This window comes from Nothobranchius furzeri, chromosome 1 (assembly GCF_043380555.1).
Source record: "Nothobranchius furzeri strain GRZ-AD chromosome 1, NfurGRZ-RIMD1, whole genome shotgun sequence".
Lineage (NCBI taxonomy): Eukaryota > Metazoa > Chordata > Actinopteri > Cyprinodontiformes > Nothobranchiidae > Nothobranchius > Nothobranchius furzeri.
In genome coordinates this window covers 40800618-40823989 of record NC_091741.1, presented here as the reverse complement: position 1 = coordinate 40823989, position 23372 = coordinate 40800618, and the positions used below count along the sequence as shown (strand labels likewise).

Here is a 23372-nt window from a genome sequence, read left to right as displayed (position 1 = left end):
CAAAAAAATTGTTGATGATAAACAATATCATTGTCAACATTATCTAGACCAAAATAACCACTAATATAATGTTAATATGTCATAATAATGCAAGTACACCCTTTAAAATGCAACAAATAAACCTTCATTTAACATTGAAATGTCCAGAACCAGAACTTCTAAATGAATAAAAATAACAAACAAAAATTAAATAAAAAAAAGAATCTCACTCCCTGTTAGAAAATGTTGCACCAAAAACAATAAAAAAAGACCCAAAACAATAAATACAATGGCCTATCCATTGTCAACAGCCAAAACTGCACTTCAATAATGATAATAAATATTAATGATAATAGAGTTGTACATTTTTTAACTTTGATATATATATATATATATATATATATATATATTGAGGATGGAAAAATTATTGAGATGGGCATGTGACGTGTCAAAGGGTCTTTACATAACACCCCCACCCCAAATCCGCACAAGCCGGGTGTGTCCCCCCCACTTCTGAAATCAAAATTTCGTCCCTGCCTCTGATGCTGCCTCACTTACTGAGGAAGAAGAAATTGCATTAGGGAGGATGCTAAAGATTTTGTTTCTAATAGAATTAATTTTACTTGTAAAAAATCCCATGAAGTCATTGCTGCTGAGGGCTAAGGGAATAGATGGCTCTGAGCTATGATTCTGTGTAAGTTTAGCAACTGTACTGAAAAGAAATTTAGGATTATGCTTATTCTCCTCAATTAATGCTGAGAAATAAGCAGTTCTAGGTTTTCGAAGCTTATTTTTATAAAGCACAAGACTATTTTTCCAGGATAGGTAGGCCTCCTCCTGGTGCGTAGAGCGCCATGTTCTCTCCAATTTCCTAGAGTTTTGTTTTAAGGCTCGTAAATGAGAATTAAACCAGGGAGCCAACTTCCTGTCCCTAATTACCTTCTTTTTTAAAGGGGCAACATCATCTAATGCCACACGTAAAGAGGAATTAACATGATGAACTAAGGCATCAATTTGTGAGGGGCTAGAACTGAGAATATTGCCCTCTGCTACGTTCCTCTGAGATGCTGAGGACAGTAAAGATGGAACAGTTGATTTAAAAGATGCAACTGCTTTGTCAGATAGAGACCTACTATAGTGAAATTTACTTTCATGTCTCGAGAACTCAGTTATAAAAAACTCAAAGGTTATCAGAAAGTGGTCCGAGAGGACTGGATTATGTGGAAAGGTCATTATTTCCTCACACTCTATGCCATAAGTCAGCACAAGGTCTAATGTATGATGGCAGGAGTGGGTGGAGCTATGTATTCTTTGAGTAAAACCAATTGAGTCTAAGATATTACTAAAGCCTACATTGAGGATATCATTTTCAATGTCCACATGAATATTAAAATCCCCCACTACAATGACCTTATCAGTATTTAGCACCAAATCTGATAAAAAATCAGAGATCTGATCCAAAAGCTCAGAATAAGGGCCTGGTGGATGATATAAAACTACAAACAAGAGTGGTTTTACAGTTTTGCAATCTGGTTTAAGAAAACTAAGAATAAGATGTTCAAACGAACTGTAGCTATTAAGTGGTAAGGGACTGATTAATAAGTCTGAATGAAAAATGGTTGCTACTCCTCCTCGGAAAAATGGTTGCTACTCCTCCTCCTCGCCCTGTACTTTGAGCAATATGATGATTTAAATAATTTGAAGGAGTCGACTCATTTAAGCTAACATAGTCCTCTTGCTGCAGCCAGGATTCTGTGAGAGAGAGAGCAAAGAGATCTGATTATCACAAATCAAGTCATTAACTAACAAAGTCTTTGAAAAAATTGATCTAATGTTCAACAACCCACATTTAATTTTTCTAGTTTTCTGCTCAGTAGAATTTGTTCTAATATTTATGAGATTTCCATGATTTGCTTTATTAAGCCTGATATTTAATCTGTGTGATTTTGGCCGTGGACAGGACACTGTCTCTATGGGGTAGTGGGTGGGTAACAGTACAGAAGCTGCAGAGGGGTGGGTTAAACTACGACTCTGCTTCCTGGTCTGGACCCTGGGTTGTTTAAACAATATTTCGTACCAGACACTGCAAAAACATAAAATAAAATAAAAAAAAGTTTTTAAACTTAAAAACATGGATTTAATATATGTTGTAGTTTAGTTTCAGGTTTGTTTTTATATGATAATCAAAATGTATTATATATATATATATATATATATATATATATATATATTTATATTCTACTACTACTACTACTAATATTTATAATTATTATTATTATTATTATTATTATTATTATTATTATTATTATTATACAATTTAACTTAAAAAACAATAAAGTATTGCTGTCAAAACTCTGACACTAGTCAGTGACTCAGTGCACTTTGCTGGGTTTCTTTTTATAGGAAGCTTGTTACTGATTGGCTTAATGACCTGCATGGACGTAATTTTCACTTTAGAAGTGGGGGAGACACGGGAGGGGGGGGGGTATCTTTACACTATGCTCTAATGGGAAACAGGCTTCAACACAAACAGTTGTTTTCCGCTTTGTCCTAGAGCTCAACCAGTGTCAATTTAATATAGCGTAATATTGCTTTTGGATGGTAAAAAGTGCAGGGGTCAAATCTTGACTTTGGAAAAAGTGGGGGGGACATGTCCCCCCTGTCCCCCCCAAAATTACGTCCATGATGACCTGAACTGGAATGTTTACTGTGTGAAGTGCCTTGAGACTTCTCTTGTCGTGATTTGGCGCTATATAAATGAACTTGAATTGAATTACATAATGAATTTGCAGTTACAACTAGTTCTATTTTACATTCGGTTCATTTTTATACACATATTTGAATAGTAAAGATTCAATTTTAGTCACATCCCTCAAAAATCATGTACATAAAATATTATATGTCCCATCGGTTTGCCAGAGATCCCAACTAATGACGTTATGCTGCAGTCTGATCTGATGCTGCCTCGCCTGAGCTCCAGTTCTCGCGAGATTATCGGAAATTTCCAGACGTCCTCTTTCACGCCGTGTCCCCTCCTCCTCCTCCACAGCCCTCCCCTCTTCCCACGCCCCAGTGCGTTGTGGGATAGTGGCACTATAAAGTATACCCTCTCTCGGACAACGATAAGAAGTCTGAGTCAGGAGGGGGATGAAGATGGCGGACGCCAAGCAGAAGAGGAATGAACAGCTAAAGCAATGGCTGGGCTCGGAAACGGACCAGGAACCTTCTGTTTTGAAAAAGAAGAAGACGAAGGTGAAGTTCGATGATGGCGCCGTGTTTCTGGCTGCCTGCTCAAGCGGCGATACCGAGGAGGTGCTCCGTCTACTTGACCGGGGCGCTGACATCAACTACGCCAATGTAGACGGTCTCACTGCTCTTCACCAGGTTCGTGTCTGATTGCCATTGTTGGCCATTTTATCTATTTGCACCGTAGCATCAGTTTACCGTCTGTAACTGCTTCCTGTGTTGTAACACCTGTCAAATTGAAGCCATTCTCACTTCGCTGTTTACCTACCTTGCACACTCGCCTTTTTCGACGCTGAGAATAGATTAGCACCTTCCTGAGCCCTATTAACTGGTTTAATGCCTGTGCACATATTACAGAACTTCGTTTTTTTAGTTTGATTTCTTTTAGCCTTTATAGACTAGCTTCGATCCGTATTAAAGCCTTTGGGTGCAGTCTAATTGCTGTTCTGTTGTAGCTCAAAATCCCACAGCTATGTCGTCTTTTTTCTGGAGTGGTTTTAGACAAATTAGTAATGACGTTTTCTCGTGTGCAGTGATTGCTGTGTAAAATCTAAAACTTAAAATGTGTCCTAAGTAGTCTCTTTAGTAGTAGCTGTCATGTGTAGAAGCATAATCCCAGATCAGTTGATTCCACCAGCGGATGGTGTAGTGCCGCAAGAACTTCCACTGGCGTAGAATGGCAAACTCTAAAGAAACAAACCGAATGTTGACACTTTGCTACCCTCAAGACCCCACGTTCCATCAGTTATACTGTTTTTAAAATATATATGTTAACTATATGGGGTGCATTCGTGAAAGAGTGTTTTCCCCCAGCACACAGCACCGGCTATTACCTGGCTAGCAGTAAAAGTCGTTTTGTTGATAAATCCCTCAGCAGCGACGACTCTCAGGGGGTGAAACCAAAGTTATTGGACATTAGTTGTTATTTTAACTCTAATTGATGTCTTTAAGTGACATTTATGTATTATTTCTTCTGACATAATTAATAAACGCAGTGGTATTTACAATGAAGAATAAAATGTAGTGAGTTGTGAGCTAGCGCTGTTAGCATGCTAAGATAACCGACGCTGGCTGTTATGGAGTTGATTTTGACTCGATTCATTCATTAGCCGAGGTGACGGACGACGTGCCTCGTTCTTACTAGTCTCTATTTCTTTCTTTTTTTACATTTCTTGTCTTTGTGGCGTGTATCAGAACACCAATGTGTATGCGGTTGGCAGTTTGTTGTTTTGACAGAAACGCCATCCGTGCCAAGCTAACAGTTTTGCTGCTAATCTCTTTAGCAACGTTCACTAGCATATGTGCTCGGAGTGTTATCAGACTGCGGCGACCTCATCCGTAAAATTATTTAGAAAGGGGGCCTGGATTAAAATAATCACATAAAAACACTTAAATATTCGATCGGCCGGTGCTCGTAGTGCCCGTGTCCTCTTGAAGGTGGGACAGATATGTTCACTCTGGGAAAAACAGCTAAATGTTATGCTGCTTATAAACTAGGCCTGCAATAAACTAGCTTTAGAACACGATGAACTGTTCTTGTTGAACCCAAATCGAGTTCATTTTTATTACGCACCCACTTGTGAGGCTGTATTTTGATGAGTCAAAGACGCAAATATTCATGTGTGTTGATGGAAATACCTAATAAAAAATCCTAAACTATTCTACAGACATCCTCTTAATATTTCATGTAAAACTGCTGCAAAATTAAGATGATCATCAAGTGAATCTATTGTCTGATCGTCTTAGATGATAATTTAACCTTGATCTTCACTTTATTTCAGTAAATCCAAAGTTTATAAAGCCTCCCGATTGTATATCTTTCCTGTTTTAATCCCAGCCAGTGTCTGTTCCATTTTGTCTCACTCATGGACTGTCACTTGCTTTGTATGTGGCATGGAGATGACCATATGATGCAGATTTTTGCATTAGACACTCCTAGCAGAGAGAAACCAACTGTTGGAGAGAGGCAACCGATTTATAGAAAGCGAATAAATGCCCATTCTCCTTAAAAGCAAAAACAGACCCTTGTATTGTCAACAATTTCACTGAAACTAATCAAAAGTCCCTTATCATAAGCACACTTTGTAAGTTTATGTTCCACAAGCTGTTCTAAAATAGGCATTATGTGTTTATAGATCAAGATGTGTTCTACCAAATATACGAGGAGGCATTTCAAACCAACCAATGCCCCCGTCCTTATTCCGAAGCTTAGTGGAACTGTACTGATTCAGTGGTGAGATCAGAATGAGCAGATTATTTGTAGAAGCTTAGAGAAAGTTTTTTTTGCTTTGATCCAGAGGTTGGAAGAGTATGAAGTAGATTTGTTTCCTAATTATGAGTTTAAAATGATTTATTGTATATTTTATATTGCCACTAGTATATCATTGTGTGATGTAATTCTACTGAGTAGGTACAGTATACTGTGTAAGCTGCTGTGAATCATTCAAATATGTTTTTGTATTATTATTTAATCTTACCAAGTCTGAGTTTTGTACCTAAATGCTGTAGTAAAATGCCTCATCTTGCAGAAAAAGTTTTATTTTTACTGGGCAAAATCACAGTGTAGGACTTGTCCTGGGATCTCATCTCATTTTCTTTGCTTTGAGAGTAAATGATCTTAGAATTCCCGTTAAATGTCTCTGTTGGCAGAGGTCATCAGTGATGTCACGCCATTGCTCACATCCACATGTCTAATCAGAGGAAAGTGTGATGACTGCTTTTTTCATTAAATTTAAACCAGTTGTGCTTTTAAGAGCAGGTTTTCGTATGAAGATGACATTTGCTACAGTATTTTCTCTGAGCATATGTTAACGATGCTGTTGAACAAATCTTTTTATGTTCATGGTCTGCTGTAATTAAGTCTGGAATTAGCAGCCGCCCCCCCCCCCCAGTTCAAAGTCATCAGGTGGAAACGTTGCCTTTTTTTGGATTTAAATCGTAGGATGAGCAAGAGTGAGGAAAGAATTTGTAAAGCTGCTCTGACTATCTCTGTGTGTGTGTGTGTGTGTGTGTGTGTGTGTGTGTGTGTGTGTGTGTGTGTGTGTGTGTGTGTGTGTGTGTGTGTGTGTGTGTGTGTGTGTGTGTGTGTGTGTGTGTGTGTGTGTGTGTGTGTGTGTGTGTGTGTGTGTGTGTGTGTGTGTGTGTGTGTTGCCAGGGTTTGGGATCTTCTAGACTTTATTAGGAGTGATGTAGGAATGATCTTGTTCCAGGTGGTTCTGTTCCCCAGAGAAAAGAAGTGGTTGGGGCTGCTTGATTATAGGAAAAAAAAACTCGATCACAATAATTTGACTACAATACACATTCATTCATATGGTAAATGGTCTGTATTTGATATAGTGCCTTCTAAAGTCCTTGAACCCCCCCAAGGTGCTTTTCAAAACAGTCATTCACTCACCCATCCCACACACACACTCACCCCCTGATGAGCTACAATGTAGCCGCAGCTGTCCTGGGCTACACTGACAGAGGTGAGACTGCCACACACAGGCACTGCCGGTTCCTCCGACCACCACCAGCAGGCAAGGTGGGTGAAGCGTCTTGCCCAAGGACAAGACGGCGACGGACTGAATGGATTTTGAACCTGCCAACTTCCAGTTACCGGGTTGGGACTTAATACTTCTGTCACTGTCGCCCCGGAAAAAGTGTGTGTGTGGGGGGGGAGCAATCTAGAATTTTATATTAATGTAAGGACACTAGTGTGTTGCAGGGTTGTTTTGTTTGGTGATTCGATATTATAAGTGTATAAATTATGAGCTAGAATAGCTTTTGTCCTGCTAGAATCGGCGTGGTGTGCGGTGAAGCGCTTTGAAGGCTCACTGTCTGAAAGTGTGTGTGTTAACTGGGTTTGTGTTTTTTCTCTTTGATCTGCCATCTTGTTCTGACTTTGGAAAACATCACAAGATGCATGTGAGTTTAGCCCTCGGAGAGGGCATAATTGTGTTATTCAAAGGGAAGACAAAGTAAGAACATTCTTGCAAATCAGAATGTGGAAAAAATATAAGTATTTAGTGGGTGGGGTTGTTTGTAGCTGACAACTGACTCGCAAATTAATCAGTCGTACAATATATCAGCAGGTGTGTTATGTGTCCAATTATCTCTTTAAAAGGTATTAATGATGAGTGTAACTTTAATATTGACTGTTATTAAGTCCATCATGTTGCACCATGGCTTGCTCCACTCTGGTAATAATGCGGCCTTGTGTAGGGTTAAAAACAGCCCAGGTTTTCTTGACTAGGAATCAGGAGATGATGCTAAGTTTGGGTATGACTCAGTCTGTAGATCTGCTTTGCATTGCCGACCTGGTATCGTGTAGGCTGTGTTGGTTGTAGGTCTTCTGTATCTGAAGGACCTGCACACACGCCTGAAAACCTCTGCTGTACCTGATTTGATGGCAAACACGAACAGTACAGATGAAGGTGGATTGTCAAGAGGATGCAGAAGAGAATGTGTTCAAAAGACGAATAGATTCCTGATTTCTGCCCCATTAGCTGTCTCAGGAGTAGCATTCCGAGTCCTGTCGTCCTACCCTGGGCATTCCTCACATGACGGCTGCTGGAAACCATAGCAAAGGGTGAGCAGAGAAGACATTCCTCAGCTGTCACTTAAACCCCTCCCCTTCAGTCCTTCTCTCTGTCCGTCTGGCCCTTCTTTACGTTATAATGCTAAGAGTCGGTGGCGTTGCCAATTGAGTTCCTAGTGGCATGGAGGCAACTAGGGCTTGTTGCTTCATGCTTAAAAATGTCCACTGACCCACACCTGAACTCTTCTCCTGTTTTCATTCCCTCAATTAAAGGATGGGGGGGTGCGAGGCGAGGCTCAGCTTAGCATATTAGCTGGACATTACAATGCCTGTTTTCTGTTGATACCGCACAGCTCTGTAGTCCGTGAACATTATCTTGCACCATCTCCATGGCTACGGCTGGGAAGGTTACCAGTCATTTGTGTTGGCGGATTTGCATGGACAGGGTGGGCGTTGCATAACAGCCTGCTCCGAGCATGTCTGGCTGTGTTCAGCTGTTTGAAATGAGAATCGGGCTCACAAATCAGTAATGGAACTGTTTCAAAGCATGCGGTCAACAACTTCGGTGATGAAATGTGGCTGTTTTCATCCCGACCAGCGTCAGTCGTATTAACACATTACATAATTGCTGTGGATCTCTCTGCAGCACAGCTTTGACATTCTCAGCTGTGCCGACTCGAGCAAGAGGAGAAAAAGAACGCCTTTGACGTGTCCCTGCAGTTCTAGTGCAGGCAGCCTGACATGACCTTATGAACTCCAAACCTCCTGTCTTCTTTGTGCGTGAGGGAGAAAATCCTTTCTCCTGTGGCGAGATCCTTTAGGAAAGACAGCCCTTCACGTTAAAGCCACATCCTGTTTGTTCTCACCTGTTCTATGTGTCTGCAGTATAAAAATGCAAGGTAGACATTTTTAAACAAATGCATTTTCAGCAAGAATTCAATTATCTGAATGGTCTACTTGAAATCTAGCTTCCAAATCTGAGTGTTGATGGATAAAGAGAACGCAGATGTTTTTGTATCAGTGTGTGGGTTGGTTAGTTGCACAGAAAGCAATAAAGTGAAAAACTAGTATAAACAATAACACACGAGCATTGGAAGTGGACATATTGTTACAATACATGGAGAAACAACTGAATACTTAAAGAGCATGTCTGTTTCAAGACGTTTGTATGACGGTTAGTTTACACCAGGTCTGATTGTACAGGTAGAACCGCGCTGTCCTTTCAATCTTCTTAAATGACCCATATCATTTCTACCCAGACGTTGAACGTCACTGAAAGGGACAAATGCTTTGATGTGTTGAACACATAATTAGTCTCTTATTAAAAAGCTCACAGCAAATGAGTTTCTATAGGTTTCTGTATTTTAAAAAGTGCTGATTTAAGCACTAAATGTACTTTCAACGTTGGTTTGCTAACGATCCAAGACATGTTTCCATTAAAATAATAATCTTACACTGGGCATGCAGGTACTTCGTGGCTCAATGCCACCTTTCAATAGACTGGCTCGTCACTCATGAATTCGTAACACGTTGCTGAATACATTAAAATGTAACTTAATAATTCATGGAATGGAATCTAGATTTGACTGTTCTTTGTTTAGCTCAGGACCCCCACCCCCCACCCCCCACGATTATCTTTTGTAGTGTTTGGTTATGAAACCCTGAGTACATCTCAGCCTGTCTGTTTCAATTCAATGCAGTTTATTCATTTAGTACTACATCTGTATAACGTTTCCGTTTACTATAATACATAAACATCAGAATAGTTTTGCAAGACTGCTTTACAATCTTTCAGTCGAGTGAAGTAAGAATTAATACATGTACATTTTATTACCTGTAAGAGGAAGAACTGGTCCTGTAAAGGTGAAATGTTGAGAGTTTTCCTCTCCACTGTCGCTACATGCTTGCTTTGCTTAGTACGAGGATTGCTGTAAAGACACTGACACAAGTCAGTGTCTTTACAGCAATCTGCTGTGTAGGAAACTATTTACCGATTGGCTTAATGAACTGAACTGTTCTGGATTGTTTTACTTTGGTGCCTTGAGACAACTCTTGTTGTGATTTGGTGCTTTATAAATGAACTGTATTAAACTTCCATTGAGTCGAACACAAGTGGCATCAGGAGCACAGCTGGTTTTCTGTTGCAGCTTTCCACTATTGAATATGCTTCCCCTCTAACGTACCATATTGACTATTTATGCTCCCAAGTTTTATTAAATACTAGGGATGCACCGATCAGGTTTTTTGCTGCCGATCACCGATACCGATATCAAAGAATGCTGATCACCGATACCGATCACCGATACCGATCACGTGGATTGGCCAGAAATTTTCTACAACATTATAATGAGTGCTACAAACTACATAATCTGGGAATAAAGGAAATGTAACCTAATCTAAAATAGTCTGTATTAGGGCTGTCACGGTGTGAAAATTTAACCTCACGGTTATTGTGACCAAAATTACCACGGTTTTCGGTATTATCGCGGTATTTTTTTTTAAACGTGCTACATTTTCACACAATTAAATAAACACTGTATATCAGGAAATATTGTCCTCAGTTTGTGTCTAAATTTAGCCTAAAATGTGTTATTTTGTAATTATGTTGTTTATTTGTTTACATTTTTCCCCTTTAGTCTTTAAAATACCAATATTTGCCCATAACTTCGTATTTTATGTCTGTTTGATGTCATAATTTAAAAATATTAGATCAGATGATACTCAGTACTCAAGTAGCCTTCTAATCAGATACTTTTTTACCCTTACTTGAGCAATCCGTATTTCAGGAAAATATTGTCCTCGGTTTGTGTCCTTACCAGTGAGCTTTGCAGATGTGGGAAAATGTCATCAGGCAGTAATCATTGTTAAATTCATAATTATTCTCGGAGAGAGACCAACTCTTATCTGCCCCTGGAAGCCCCGTAATGCATAGCGTCATTTCAACATGGCGGTGTCCGCGACACGGTTTATATGCAGGTAGCGGCGCTGCGGCTGCTTTATATAGCGACTCGTTGCGTTCTCCCTCAACCCAAATCCTCGGATCACGCATTTTAGCTAAAACGCTAACGTTAGCTTGCCTTGCGTTGACTGTAGAGTTGTGGGTGATGGTCACGCAGATGTGTCATGAGATTTGAAGCGTTTCTGCCTTTCACAGACACTTTTTCTGCTCGTGCTGCAAACAGGATAGCCGTCCGTCTTCTATAAACTTCCTCGGCATTCTTCAAATATCTAAAATATGCCCGTACTTCCGACTTTGTCTTCTTTGAGGGATAATAAATGTCCTCCTGAGCGCTGCCGTCTCCTCCTTTGACCATTATTTCAGCTTTAGCTTCAAGAAAGTTTTGGTTGTAAACAACAAAGTGCGCATGTGCCGCCGGCAACTTCAGCAGGTGATACGGTGGCTGGTAAGGGTCACCGCGCCTACACCGCAGCCACGGTAAACCCACCAAGATAATATAGTTTTTTAAAAACAAGACAGTTATTATTGTCAACCTTTTTTTTTTACCGGGGTTTAGCGCTACACTGGTTACCGTGACAACCCTACCTGATCGGTTTGCTTTGATCTATTTTGAAAATTCCGATCAAAACCGATAGGGGCGCTATCGGCCGATTACGATCAAATGCCGATCCATCGGTGCATCCCTATTAAATACCCTCATACTGCAGGCGGTCCAATTCTGAGACGAATCATATACATGACATCATAACTTGAAATACAAGTCATTGGCTGAAGGTCTGGATTCCAGTGTGGACCTGATCATCATATAACTATTGTTACGTCAGCTTGCTTGAAGTCTGAGGATGTTAATTCTAGAAATGAAACCCGACAGCATGTATATTTTACCTCCATGTAATTGGCAGGTGTCTCCTTGTCATGCTGGCCTTAGTCACTGTTTCATTCCGGCTCTTCTCCAACCCTATAATCAACTTCAGGAAGTCTCTGGCATGTTGCAAAGTGTTTGTGTGCAAACGCCACAGTTTATCTACTGATTGCGGCACATTGGTTCCATTTCCTTGCACATGGTTTTGAAACTGTCTGACTTCTACTGGAAAATTTATCTTGGAGTCAAATAAGTTTGCTGTATTTGTGGTTTAGTACAAGAGCCAAAATGATAGGGTTACGAGCCGTATCCATTCATTTTCATGATATGCAAACATCTTGCCTCTGATTGGTTAACAGCAACGCAACTCTTTCACAGTCTTTGCTTGCTTTTCTTTGTTGGGTAAGAAATATTGCTAATGGTTAGCTTCTACTAGCCAAAAAAACGCTCCTCTCTCTCTTCGCTGCAAAATCAAGTCGGCTTTTTGTTGTCGCAAGCTAAGGTTGGCGGGTCTGTGAATATACATTTTCCCCTGTGACATCTAAAGCCCTTTTTACAAGACGCACCTTGCTGGCCAATCAGCATAATATTACCACAATGGTGTGTCTTGCAAATGCTAAAATGTCGCAGTGGGGGTGGGCAATATAAATGATATAAGGTAGAAACGATATAAAATTGGGTAATGATAGAGTTTTGGGCTAAGTGATGGGTACCTTTGACATTTGAATCGATCCGGTACTAATTCCCGGTACCTACGAATCGGTACCGGTACTTAACGGTACCAATTTTCGATACTTTTGAGTGTTTATTATTTTAATTCTCTTTTATAATTAAATATATATTTTTCTCAATATATAACAATATTTGATAAATATCACGATAAATAACATACAACTGTTTGTATTTTAACATCGTCCTTGTAGTTTTATAAGTTGATAATTAAACTGAAGCAAACATCTTTACTGTGAACTAAATTTACTGTGTATCTTCATTCCTTTTGCCGTCTTTTTGCATTTGATTTTTCCTACTGGGAAGTTAGAATTTCCGAGGAGAAAGCGAACGCACCATTAGCTGATAACAACTGTGGCAATGGAAGCTAACATATCAAGCTAACGTTATCTTAAACAGTTTATTTAGCTGCTGGAGCAGATTAAAACGATGATGCCTCACACTTAGATCATTGTCGCAGGTTTCATCTTCACCCAATCACCCGTCGCATTTAGTAAAGTAAAGCCAAACTTTAGAGCGCATTCATGTTCATCTAGTCGGAAATTCAGAGTTCCGAGGAGAAGGCGAACGCACCATTAGCGAAACGGAAGCTAACATATCAAGTCATGTCATTTTGACTTGTATAAACAGAGGAAAAAATATATCGCAATATATATCGTTACCGCACATGCTTCAGATTATATCGCAATATAGATTTGAGACCACATCGCCCAGCCCTATGTCGCAGCATTCGTTCCGCCTCACTCGGTAGTGATATTGCGGTAATATCTGTCTTAAAAGCGGCGATTACGCTGTGGCGCAACATAGGGAGGGGTTATGATAATGTGGGGGGTTACTGCCAAGCTCCGGCTGGCAACTATATTGAAAATGAAAGTAAACACGAGCCATAAGTTTTGTTTTTTGAACAAAATCAGCTGAGATGGCAAAAAGGAGCAATGCAGCACTCGAGGAGCTTCTCTCCATTAGAGCTGGAGGTCTGCATGGAGACTGTAGAGGACAGACCCCTCTAGGAGCGGCTTGTTAAAATAACATAACATTGCGGCTTCAATCACAATAAAAAGCAAGTTACGTCAGATCATCGGAAGTCCTCATCAGTGCAGTGACTACCTTTATGCCGCCATCGCCTAATCTTATATAAAAAAGACACGATTGCGCCACATTATCACCACTGTCTGACCGCTTAGGAGACTGGCTTTTTCTGCCCTGATCATCTTTCATTTCCTTTCTGCAGCTAATTTGGGCAAATGTTCACGTTCATATGCAACTCAGACTGACTGATCATATTTAAAAAAAAAAAAAGTTTTACACTTTTCATCGAACAAGCCCTTTAATTCTGCAGGGATTATCAGCAGCGCATCCTGTTAAAAGGTTCATCGAACTTTAGTTTTTATCAGGACTATAAGGGGTTTCTCCATCTTATGAAATTTTCATAAGTTTGATTTCAGTCAGTATTTCACTTCAATTTCCATATCTACCATAAGAACACGTTAACATGGAGAAACACGGATAGAAAATCTGGAGTAACGAGGAATTCAGTGAAGGATTTCTGATGAGCATGGCCGCAGGTTGGAACTGGTTCATCTAGGGCTGAAACAAGAGGTTGTCGGCTTAACCCTGCTGCCATGTATTGAACAGCACTGGCTGGAGAGGTCCGGACAAGGGATGTGACTTGTTCATGTTGTTCAAGATGTTTTAATCTTACAACATTTTAGCTGATCATAATTATTGCAATGCTGAAAGCTGGTAGTGCTGTTGTGGATGTATTTAGTAAAGCAAGACCAAATACTGCCAACAAATAAATACCTGTCTGCTGAGTCGGCTTTGACGTAGGCACGTGCTTTGATATTTATTCCTCCTAACTTATTGTCTTTGAAGGTGCTGTCAAATGGTTGGAGAGTTGCATGTTTGTGTTTGTGCTCGATGGACTGGTAAATTATTTTGTCAGGTGCCTTACCAGATTAATAACTACAGCTCGTCTCTGACATCTCGTTGCCTTTTCAGACCCTGCATAGGTTGATCTGCTGTAAAATGTTTGTGGGATGACTTCAGCTTGTTTTTCTTTCCCTGCCCTGTGGCACTCGGTGCCTGTCTACGACTTTAGCCAGGTCTTTTTTTGGAGCCGTTCCTCCGTTGTTAGCTTGGCGGCAGTCACGCCTCACGCTGAGTATGTCTTTATGAGTTTGTGTTTTCAACAAAAAACACCTGGACCCTGAATTTCTTATTGTCTTTTAGTTTTATCAGAACAATTAAGTGAGTGAGCGATTGTTCGCTTATCTGTCGAGGTCTGAGGGTATTTTTTTCCCCCAAAAATGGCCGTAGCTGACAAAAAACAAAAGAACCGATTAAAATAACATGTAGACCTATACCTCATTAGGCAAGACAAGGCAAAGCAGCTTTATTTATAAAGCACATTTCAAACACAGAGGCAATTCTACTGTACCATGTTCAGCGCCTTGGGCTTCCTGACAGGGTTGCGGAAGGCGCTTTATAAATAAAGCTTTGATTGATTGATTGATTGATTGATTGAATTCAATGTGCTTTCCATTAGCAAGAACATTAAAATCAACATGACAGAAAATACAATTTAAAAATTAGGGCTGCACAATATATCGAAAAATTATCGTCATCGCGATAACAGGACTTGCGATAGGCCCATCGCAAAGCACGTCAAAAACAGCGATAAATGTTTGGTTCAAACATTTCCATCCGTGTCATACATCAACTTTTTTTAAACCAGCTCTGTTTTTTACGCGGAAGTATTATTTGACCAGTCAAATGTAGCCTTTCTGATATGCGGCCAATCAGATGGGTCCGTTCAAATGGATCCAAAATAAGCAAATTAGTAACACCACACACTCCACAACACCTACCTGCTGGATAAACAATTCTATAAAAAAAAAGTCAACTGGGGCCCACTAAATATTTCTGAGGGCTGCAAATGGTCCCCAGGCCACACTTTGGACATGCCAGAACAGCATAGGTCTTTGAAATTTGGCCAAAATCATCTGAAGGTTGGAGAATAATTTCTGTCGGCTCACGTAAAATGGAACCGGAACGTTGCACAACCCACCAACAATTAATGTTTGAACATCTAGAAAAAAGCACTTTTTTTTTTTTTTTGCAAAAATTTGAGAAAATAAAACAAAAAGTAAACTTGGATAATTTACTAACACTAAAATATCCTGTTGGATTTTATTATGGTGTCTTCAAACAAATGTCTTTTAGAGGTGAGGTCATAGAGTTCAGTCATGCTGCAGCGTGTTAATAGGGTGTTAAATGAATAATGAGTTAGCCTGAACTACTAAAGCTGCTGTGCAGAGCTCTAAAACGTTAAGGGAAAGCAATCTTTTTGAATTTTAATCCAAGCTAAAGTATTTCATGTGATTTTAGTTACTGGCTGGCAGCTACAGTATTTAATATTCCCCCATTTTGCATATCAAAATACAGGTACTTCTTTGAATAAGTCGAAGACGTGTGATTTTGTTCTGAGTTAAAGGACCTGGAACGTAAAGCTGTTCTGCTTATGGACAGGGTGATGGTAGGAAGGATCTGTGTTTGAGGTTTCAGGCCAGAGAGGAACAGGAAGTGGCTGTTTGTTTTTCTCATTTCCTCTTTGAGGCTGCACTAGTGAGCCTGTTTCTTCCAATCCCTCTGCTTTTATCACTGACACCAGCACAACACAGACACATGGACGCACAAGCTGTTATTCACACATCGGTCTGCTATAGCCTGTCCCATACTTGCACTACTTGTACTAGTGAACATTTGAACCCTTTTTTATATGTTTAAATCAATTTTTTTATGATTTCTGTGTGCATTTTAAAGTTATTATTTTCTGGTTACATAGTCTATTTTTGTCTACTTGCATTTCTAGAGCAAGTTCTGTGTTTTGTAAGCGCGTTGTGAGGATCCACGTTTGTGTTGACAAAGGCTTTCATTTGCAGAAATGCCTACCAGGCAGATCTGGTCTTTGGTTTGGAGTTAGTTGGTGTGAACAGTGGCGTAGTAGGGTGCTGTGACTCATGTGAAATGCCTCCAGTCTGCTGCCTGAACTTCTGTTTTTTTGTTCTGTAGACTTCTGCACATAAGGGCTCTATTATATGGAAATACCAACAGAAGCTCCTCATGGCTATCTGACCTCTGGAGCCTGTCCACCCCAGTGCCCCCTCTCACCTTTAAACCTCTCACATGGAAACAAACTTGCCTCTTAAGAGGGTTTATTGTTTTTGCCTCTGAGCAAAAGCCCCAGTGAATCGTACTGTTACAGTCTTGCTGCCCCCCCCCCCCCCCCCCCCCCCCCCCAAAATCCTGGTCTTCTTTTTCCATGGGAATCCCAGGACCATATATGGTCGTCCTCGGTAGCTGCAGCAGCTAGAGTGCTGAAGGCAAAGGCTACTCGAGTGTTCGTAGTCTGGTTACAGCTCCAAACAGAGCTCATCTAGTTAAAGGACCCAGCTGGTCACTGCAGCGCTTCAGCCCTCCCCCTCGTACCCTCTGGCCTCCCCGACCCACTGCCAGTTGCACAGGAGCTCATGCTTACTGATGTACACCAAATAAACCCTTGTACTTTTATTAAGTCAGCTGATTTATGTGTCTGGTGTGATTTAATGCTTTGTTTTTAATGTGCACACTCGGCTTGGCTGACCTGTCTAAAAGGGAAATATGCAAATGGAGGCAAATAATGCAGCCATACTTACTTACATGCAGGCTGCATGGAGGAATTCCTTTTGTGGAAGTAGCCGTGCGCCTCTGAGCCAGTGATGTAGCCCGTGAGGAGTGGCCAAAGCACAGAGGCCTGAAGCCCCAAGGCTAGGAGTATTACTTATCTGAGAATTTCTCCACTGGTATGCTAGTCCAGTACCTTGCTTCTTACTGGCTAGGTGGTTTCAAAGGAAGGTTGAAGAGTGAGGGAAAGCAGAGGAGCAAAAGATCAGTTTTAAGCTCCAGCAGAAGCTCCACTGTTCATTTTGCAGCTTCATTGGGCAGAAATATGTTTTGTGCATGGAGAACTCTTAAGTATATGTTAGCCTTTATTGTAGCGGCTAGGTTTTGCATTGGTATTAACATCAACATCAAGCTGTATTATGGAATCTGACAACATTTGCATGAACACCATTCTGTTAAAATCAACGTTGTGCAGTAGTACTTTTTTAAAGGTACCCTGTCCTGTTTTTGTGTCCATTTTCACACATTCTGATGCTTGTCCTGCTCGTCTTCTTAACATTGGTGTTTGTTTAATTAGATCAGGGACGACAACCTGCCTTAGTGTTGGCCTACTATAGGATAGCTGCTTGCACAGCGACCAGCATCAAGTGCCTCCTTGTCACTCTGAGACAAACGACACAGCAGCTTCTTTCTGTGTGCTCGAGTCAGCCTTCGGGGCGTGGAGAGGTCTTTACACGTCTGCGGGATGATGTGGAGCATTGTTGGATTTGAGTTTTATTCATGCTTCCTCCCCTGAAAGTGGCACAACTCCTGTTTATTGGATATTTTCATCTGACAAAAGTGGAAAACTTTCTAAATATGACCTCAGATAATAGATCTTGTGTTTCTTAAAGGTTGTATGAGTGATTCTAAACAACCTCGTCAATAAGGGCTTGAAAAGAAGATGGAAGTTAAGACGTACTCCTTTCAACATGAGCTTGATGACGTTGTTTCAGTGGTTTGCTTTAAGCGATGCCTTCAGGGGCTGTCCGTGGAACCCCAGTGTGCTTTAAAATGAAGGCTTTTCTATTTATTTATGTTTCTTAGAAAAATCCAACTGGGTCTGAAACCATCTTCTGATTGGGGGGGGGGGGGGGTCTATTTTTTTCAGTCTGTTGCATCAAGTTTAGGATCTGATAAGATGATGACTATTAGAGGTTTTATGGTAACTGGGTGTGTTTGTTTCAAGTGAGACTGGACTTGGGTTCCTAAAGAGCTTCTCAACAGTCAGCACTCAATGACGCATACACTCTTAACTTTGGATTAAAGGATTTATGACGGTTAAAGAAACTGGATTCTGAATTTTGATTAAAGCCTTGTTGGAGAACTTTTGGTGCTTACACATGAGGGTCAGATGTGTGTTTTCCGTTCTGAGGTAACTCTTTTTCAAACATCTTCCTCTGAGGCTAGACTGGGGGTGTTTCTCAACGTCAGGGTGCCTGGCCTTGCGAGGCGATGCCTTGCGAAGCCAGGCGCCTTGCTTACAAGGACACTGCCCTTCCTTGGTCAAAGAAAACGGGTAAATGGAACAGACTTAGATCACGTGACCGCGGTGTCCATGGCGGTCACGAAACGGCACGTGGCACGGGAGATGACATTATATTTTATACGCATTAGTTTCAATATAAATGTATAACGAGCCTTTTACTTTTTAAATTGTGTATATTTGTTAAATTAAAAATAAGTGAGTTACTCCCCGCTAGCCACCAAAGCTGCAACTAACCAACCATAGATAACTTCTTTGGATCTAAAAAAAAAAAAAACAACACATTTTAAATTAGTTGACTTACTTTTAAACTTAAATTGTCCCTGAAGCAGCTGCCGGCTTCTGATCCGCCGTCCTTTTGAAAATACTGCGGTGTATTCTGGGTAATTTTTGACCAAGGCTAGGCTACAAGACGCCTCCCGTGTACCCTCGCTCAGCTAGCTAAACGGCTAACAAACGGAGAACACACGCCTCGGTAAAACATGAACATTGGAACACGTCTTGGCGGCTCCAGATGACGTATCTCCTAGGCAACCGGGGCGAGGCCAAGACATTAAGGCAAGGTTCCTTTTCATTGAGAAACACCTGGGTCCGAGGTAGTGCTACGGACTGATTAGCCAGCTGAAATTCACGCCTACCGCTTCCGATTAGCAATTAGAATCAGTCAGTACGGGGTTCCCACATGCAAGATTCATTTTCATCCTGGATGTTTAGTAAACATTTGTCTGTAGCACGGAGCTCCTAGGCTTGGGCGATATTATGGTATTACCGTATACAGCCAGTGCAGTGTCAGTTCCAATACCGTCATGAAAAAAAAAACAGTAGGAGACCAGGATTAAAATAAGAAATAATTAGGATAAACAAAATTAAATTTAACACATAGAACAGAAACTTAGTTGAATTTTCAGTTTTACTGAAATGGCTTTAAATGTTTTGGCCAACTTTTAGAGACTTTCTATAAAGTTTATGAATGTGATGTCATCACGTGACAGTGCAGAGACTGTGTGCACCAAGAGAAAAATGGCAGCTCGCGCACCAGCTGACTTGGTGTCTAAAAACAACACGACTTCTGCAGTTTGGGAGTATTTCTGATTCGAAGCAATCTTAAAGGGAGAGCCGGTAAACACTGATGACCACGAAAGATGCACTCCTTGTCGGAACCGTAGAGGAGTGAGCCGTGGCTGAAATAGCAGCCATCTGTTTGGACACTGTTATTAAAAGAGACAACGCACTTTTCTGGTGGAAAATAAGCTGCCAGCCTTCCCCAGATGTCGCAGCTAGCCCGGGTGTCTGTCACAAGCTCGTTGAAGCGGGTTTTCAGCAGTTGGAGGTGGAAGCCAGGAACGGTAAACATGCTGATTTTTCAGGTGAAAAATCTTTTTATAAACTGTTTTTTTTTAAAGTTGATAATATGTTGTGTGCTATTGTTTTAGTGTTTGTTATGTTTTTGAACGGTAAAGGTCCAAACCAACAGCGTGGTAATTCCACTTGAGGCTTATGTCGTAATTTTTAAATTAGTCCCAGTAATATCGTGCACCGTGGTAAAATGTGGAGGAAGCTAGACGGTATAAAAATTTACAGTTACCTAAATGGAAGAGGGACTAAATTGTGGAGAAAGTAGAGGGAAAACGCCAAACCGTGCCCTTAGGAACTGTGGTTGGGCTGAGCTGTACCAATCCGAGTTACTGAGTAAAGTGTGACTTTGTGAGACTTCAGGGGAGTGGTCCGTATACTCTGAAGTTGCAAGTGTGGTTTTCAGGCAGAGGGGGCTGAGTATCTCTTCGTTAACCCTGTAGAGTCCCTCAGTCAGTGCGCCACAGGGCAGCTGTGGCTACATCGTAGCTCATCACCTTCAGTGTGTGAATGGATGAATGATGCACTGTAGTGTAAAGTGCTTTGGAGTCCTTACTCTGAGAGGCGCTATACAATTGCGGGTCATTCATTTATCATTTAGTCATTTTAGTGCATACTGGCTCAAGAAAATGAAAAAAATTTAACTAGTTTCCTTTAAAAAAAACTATAATCTGCAGGCCTGAAAGATGAAATAACATAATGGTTTGGTGGTTTGTCTTCACTTGGCAGTAGTTTTCCATGCAAATGAAAATTATTTATCTAATGCAAATATTTTACGTCCTGGATCATTGCTATCAAAGGATTTGTGTTTAAAATGTCCATTTCTCTTAAAAGACGTAAAAATTCCTACTTTCGGTGGACTGTGGATGTCTCACCAAATTGCACCACCATTGACTGTCTTTCTGAATTTTCAGCTGAGGTTAGTTTCTAGTAAAGTGGTTTTATTTGTTCATGTTTCTTCTTCCTAACCTTGTCTCACAAATCCTAATAGATGAACAAAGCTGTTTTCAGAGTCAGACCACACAACATCCATTTAACCGGATCGGCCGATTAAATGGAGCATCATGTGTTCATTGGTTAGTTTAGCTCCTGATCGTTATTTTTGCTGTTGCATCAACTTCCCTGCAGTGTCAGGTTCCATTAAAGAGGAGCTTTTATCAGAGCCTGCAGCCAGATCACGTGTGTGTGTGTGTGTGTGCGCGCGCGCGCTCGTGTGTGTGTGTGTGTGTGTGTGTGTGTGAGAGATCAGCTTGGGCCCTAATGCTAGTGATAAATTGAACTTCTCCATGCTTTATTTTGAACATCACCTTGAAGTACATGAATCCACAAGATGCATTGAAATTTAGCTTCTTTTTTCTCTGATATGATCTTTTTTATTGTGTAGAGCCAAAAGATGGTTGTGAAATGTATAAAATACAGAAATCCAACTGATAGAAAAGGCTGAGGAACAAGAAGTACATTCAGCCACCACGTTCTCATTTGACCATTTTTATTTACTTTGCTATGGGGACTCTTCTTCAAGGCACACTAGCTAAACAGGTTTGAATGACTGCACAGATGTTTACCGTATTTTCCGGAGTATAAGTCGCTCAGGAGTTTGTCGCATCAGCCATAAAAAAATAAGTCGCATTTTGGGGGGAAATTTTTATTATTTTTCCTACAAAATCTGAGACCAAGCATTTCACATTGCAAGACAAGTACCAGTAACAATATCCAAATAAACAGTCTGGGCGCAGCAGCGCGCCACGGTCTCCAGCAGAGGATGGCGGTGTTTGAAACCCTCCCAGCGGGGCAGAGGAGCTGAAACCTGGTCCGGAGCCGGCCAGCAGCAGCGCGTTATACATAATTTGGTATATAAGTCACTCTGGCTTGTCCTGTGACTTGTATACCAGAGTATGAAAAAAAAGTGTGACTTATAGTCCGGAAAATACGGTAATAAGTTCTTACGTCACAGCTGAAAGTTTTACTGGTGGCTCTGAAAAGATCTGAGGTGTTGGTTGTGAAGTTTGACGTAGGATTGAGCTATTGCTAAGTTCAATTTAAAGTCTGACTCTTTTTTTCTACTGTCAGACGCCCTTTGCCTCATGAAATCTAAATTAAAAACTATAAGTGAAAGCAGCATCCAAAAGGCTGGAAGTTGCCACCATCCAAGCCGTGTACATTCCTATATGATGAGAGCAAAAGTGCATTAAGACAGACTGTTAGCGCAATATCACTACAGAGCGAGGCGGAACGAATGCTGCGACATAGGGCTGGGCGATGTGGCCTCAAATCTATATTGCGATATAATCTGAAGCATGTGCGGTAACGATGTATATTGCGAAATGTTTTTTCCTCTGTTTATAGATGTCAAAATGACATGCTTTTAAATATCCTCGTGGCAAATCTATGCCACTTGAGGCATATAGGCCTCCTCCTCCGCCCACTCCATGCTTGCAGTCACTGCCATTCTGTTGCCCCAATGTCAGCAGGGTGCACGTCTTAGTGACGTCATGCGTTATTGCGATATAGCCAAAAACACTATCAATACACAATTTTATATCGTTTCTACCTTATATCGTTTATATGTCCCACCCCTAATTACAAGCTTCACAATTTTGTGACGCTAGGGCTGCACAATATATCGTTAATATATCTTTATCGCGATATCAGCATGCACAATATGCATATCGCAAAGAACAGATAAATATTGCGATGAGTGGTCAGCTCAGATGTTTGCTACACATAATTTATTCTGTCAGTCAAATGGAAGCATGATGTTTTTTTAACAAATCAAATAGAGCTCTTTACCCATTTGGCCAAATGGGTGGGTTCCCATAGGTTAGACGCCCGCCCCGCCCCTGAGGCAAACGGCACTTAACTTTGATGGTTAGCAAACACCTGAGTTAGCTTTGTTCTGCTCTTTCTGCTGATTCTGCTTTTCCCGGGATCCACTGATTGCCTTTTCTTGTTCGTTTTTCTTTTTCCCTTTCCTCACATCTTTTGCTTTTGTCATTTCTATGAATTTTTAATTTCTTTGTTTTTGGTTATTTTTGTTCCTGAGTTAAGTTTTTATTTATCGCAAGTGATACCGTCATCGCAATAATAATCACTGTTATCGAATATCGCAGGTTTTTCTAATACCGTGCAGCCCTATGTGACGCTAAAGAAATGAGGGTGCTATGATACTTGCCTTGAGCCTGGTTGCTCCCGGCCTTGTCCCATAGGCCTCTACACCAAGCATGCTATGACAGCGGCACCTATCAAGCTCAGAAAATTACAGCCATTAAGGGATTATTCCACTGGTTCCCTGTTGCTGCTACAAGCAGTCAAGGAAGATTTGTGACATAATCTAGAGGGAGGGTTACCAACGGCATTGAAATTACCTGAAGGGCTGGCCTTGTTTCCAATAGTAGAGGAAGAAAATAGTGATTCAGGGTGTTAGCATACAAGTTGGCATGGTTTCGTCTTGAGAAAGAAATTTGCAAGCAGTTTTTTTTTTCAATATAACTTGCATGATGATGAACCACAGTCATTTTTTTCCCCCTTTGGTCAG

At 40.8% G+C, this 23372-nt stretch overlaps 1 protein-coding gene across 10 annotated transcripts in view; it reads left to right on the top strand.

The window, feature by feature from the left end:
* Positions 1 to 3025: 3025 nt before the first annotated feature.
* Positions 3026 to 23372, top strand: part of ppp1r12a (protein phosphatase 1, regulatory subunit 12A) — a 72108-nt gene continuing 51761 nt past the window's right edge. For 8 of the 10 annotated variants that reach the window (XM_070547919.1, XM_070547931.1, XM_070547941.1 and 5 more), the window contains exon 1: positions 3026 to 3363. In XM_070547919.1, coding sequence (XP_070404020.1) covers positions 3127 to 3363 — 237 coding nt within the window. In that variant the 5' untranslated portion in view covers positions 3026 to 3126. The remainder of the gene's footprint in view (positions 3364 to 23372) is intronic. The other 2 variants (XM_070547945.1, XM_070547942.1) reach the window with 1 other exon arrangement.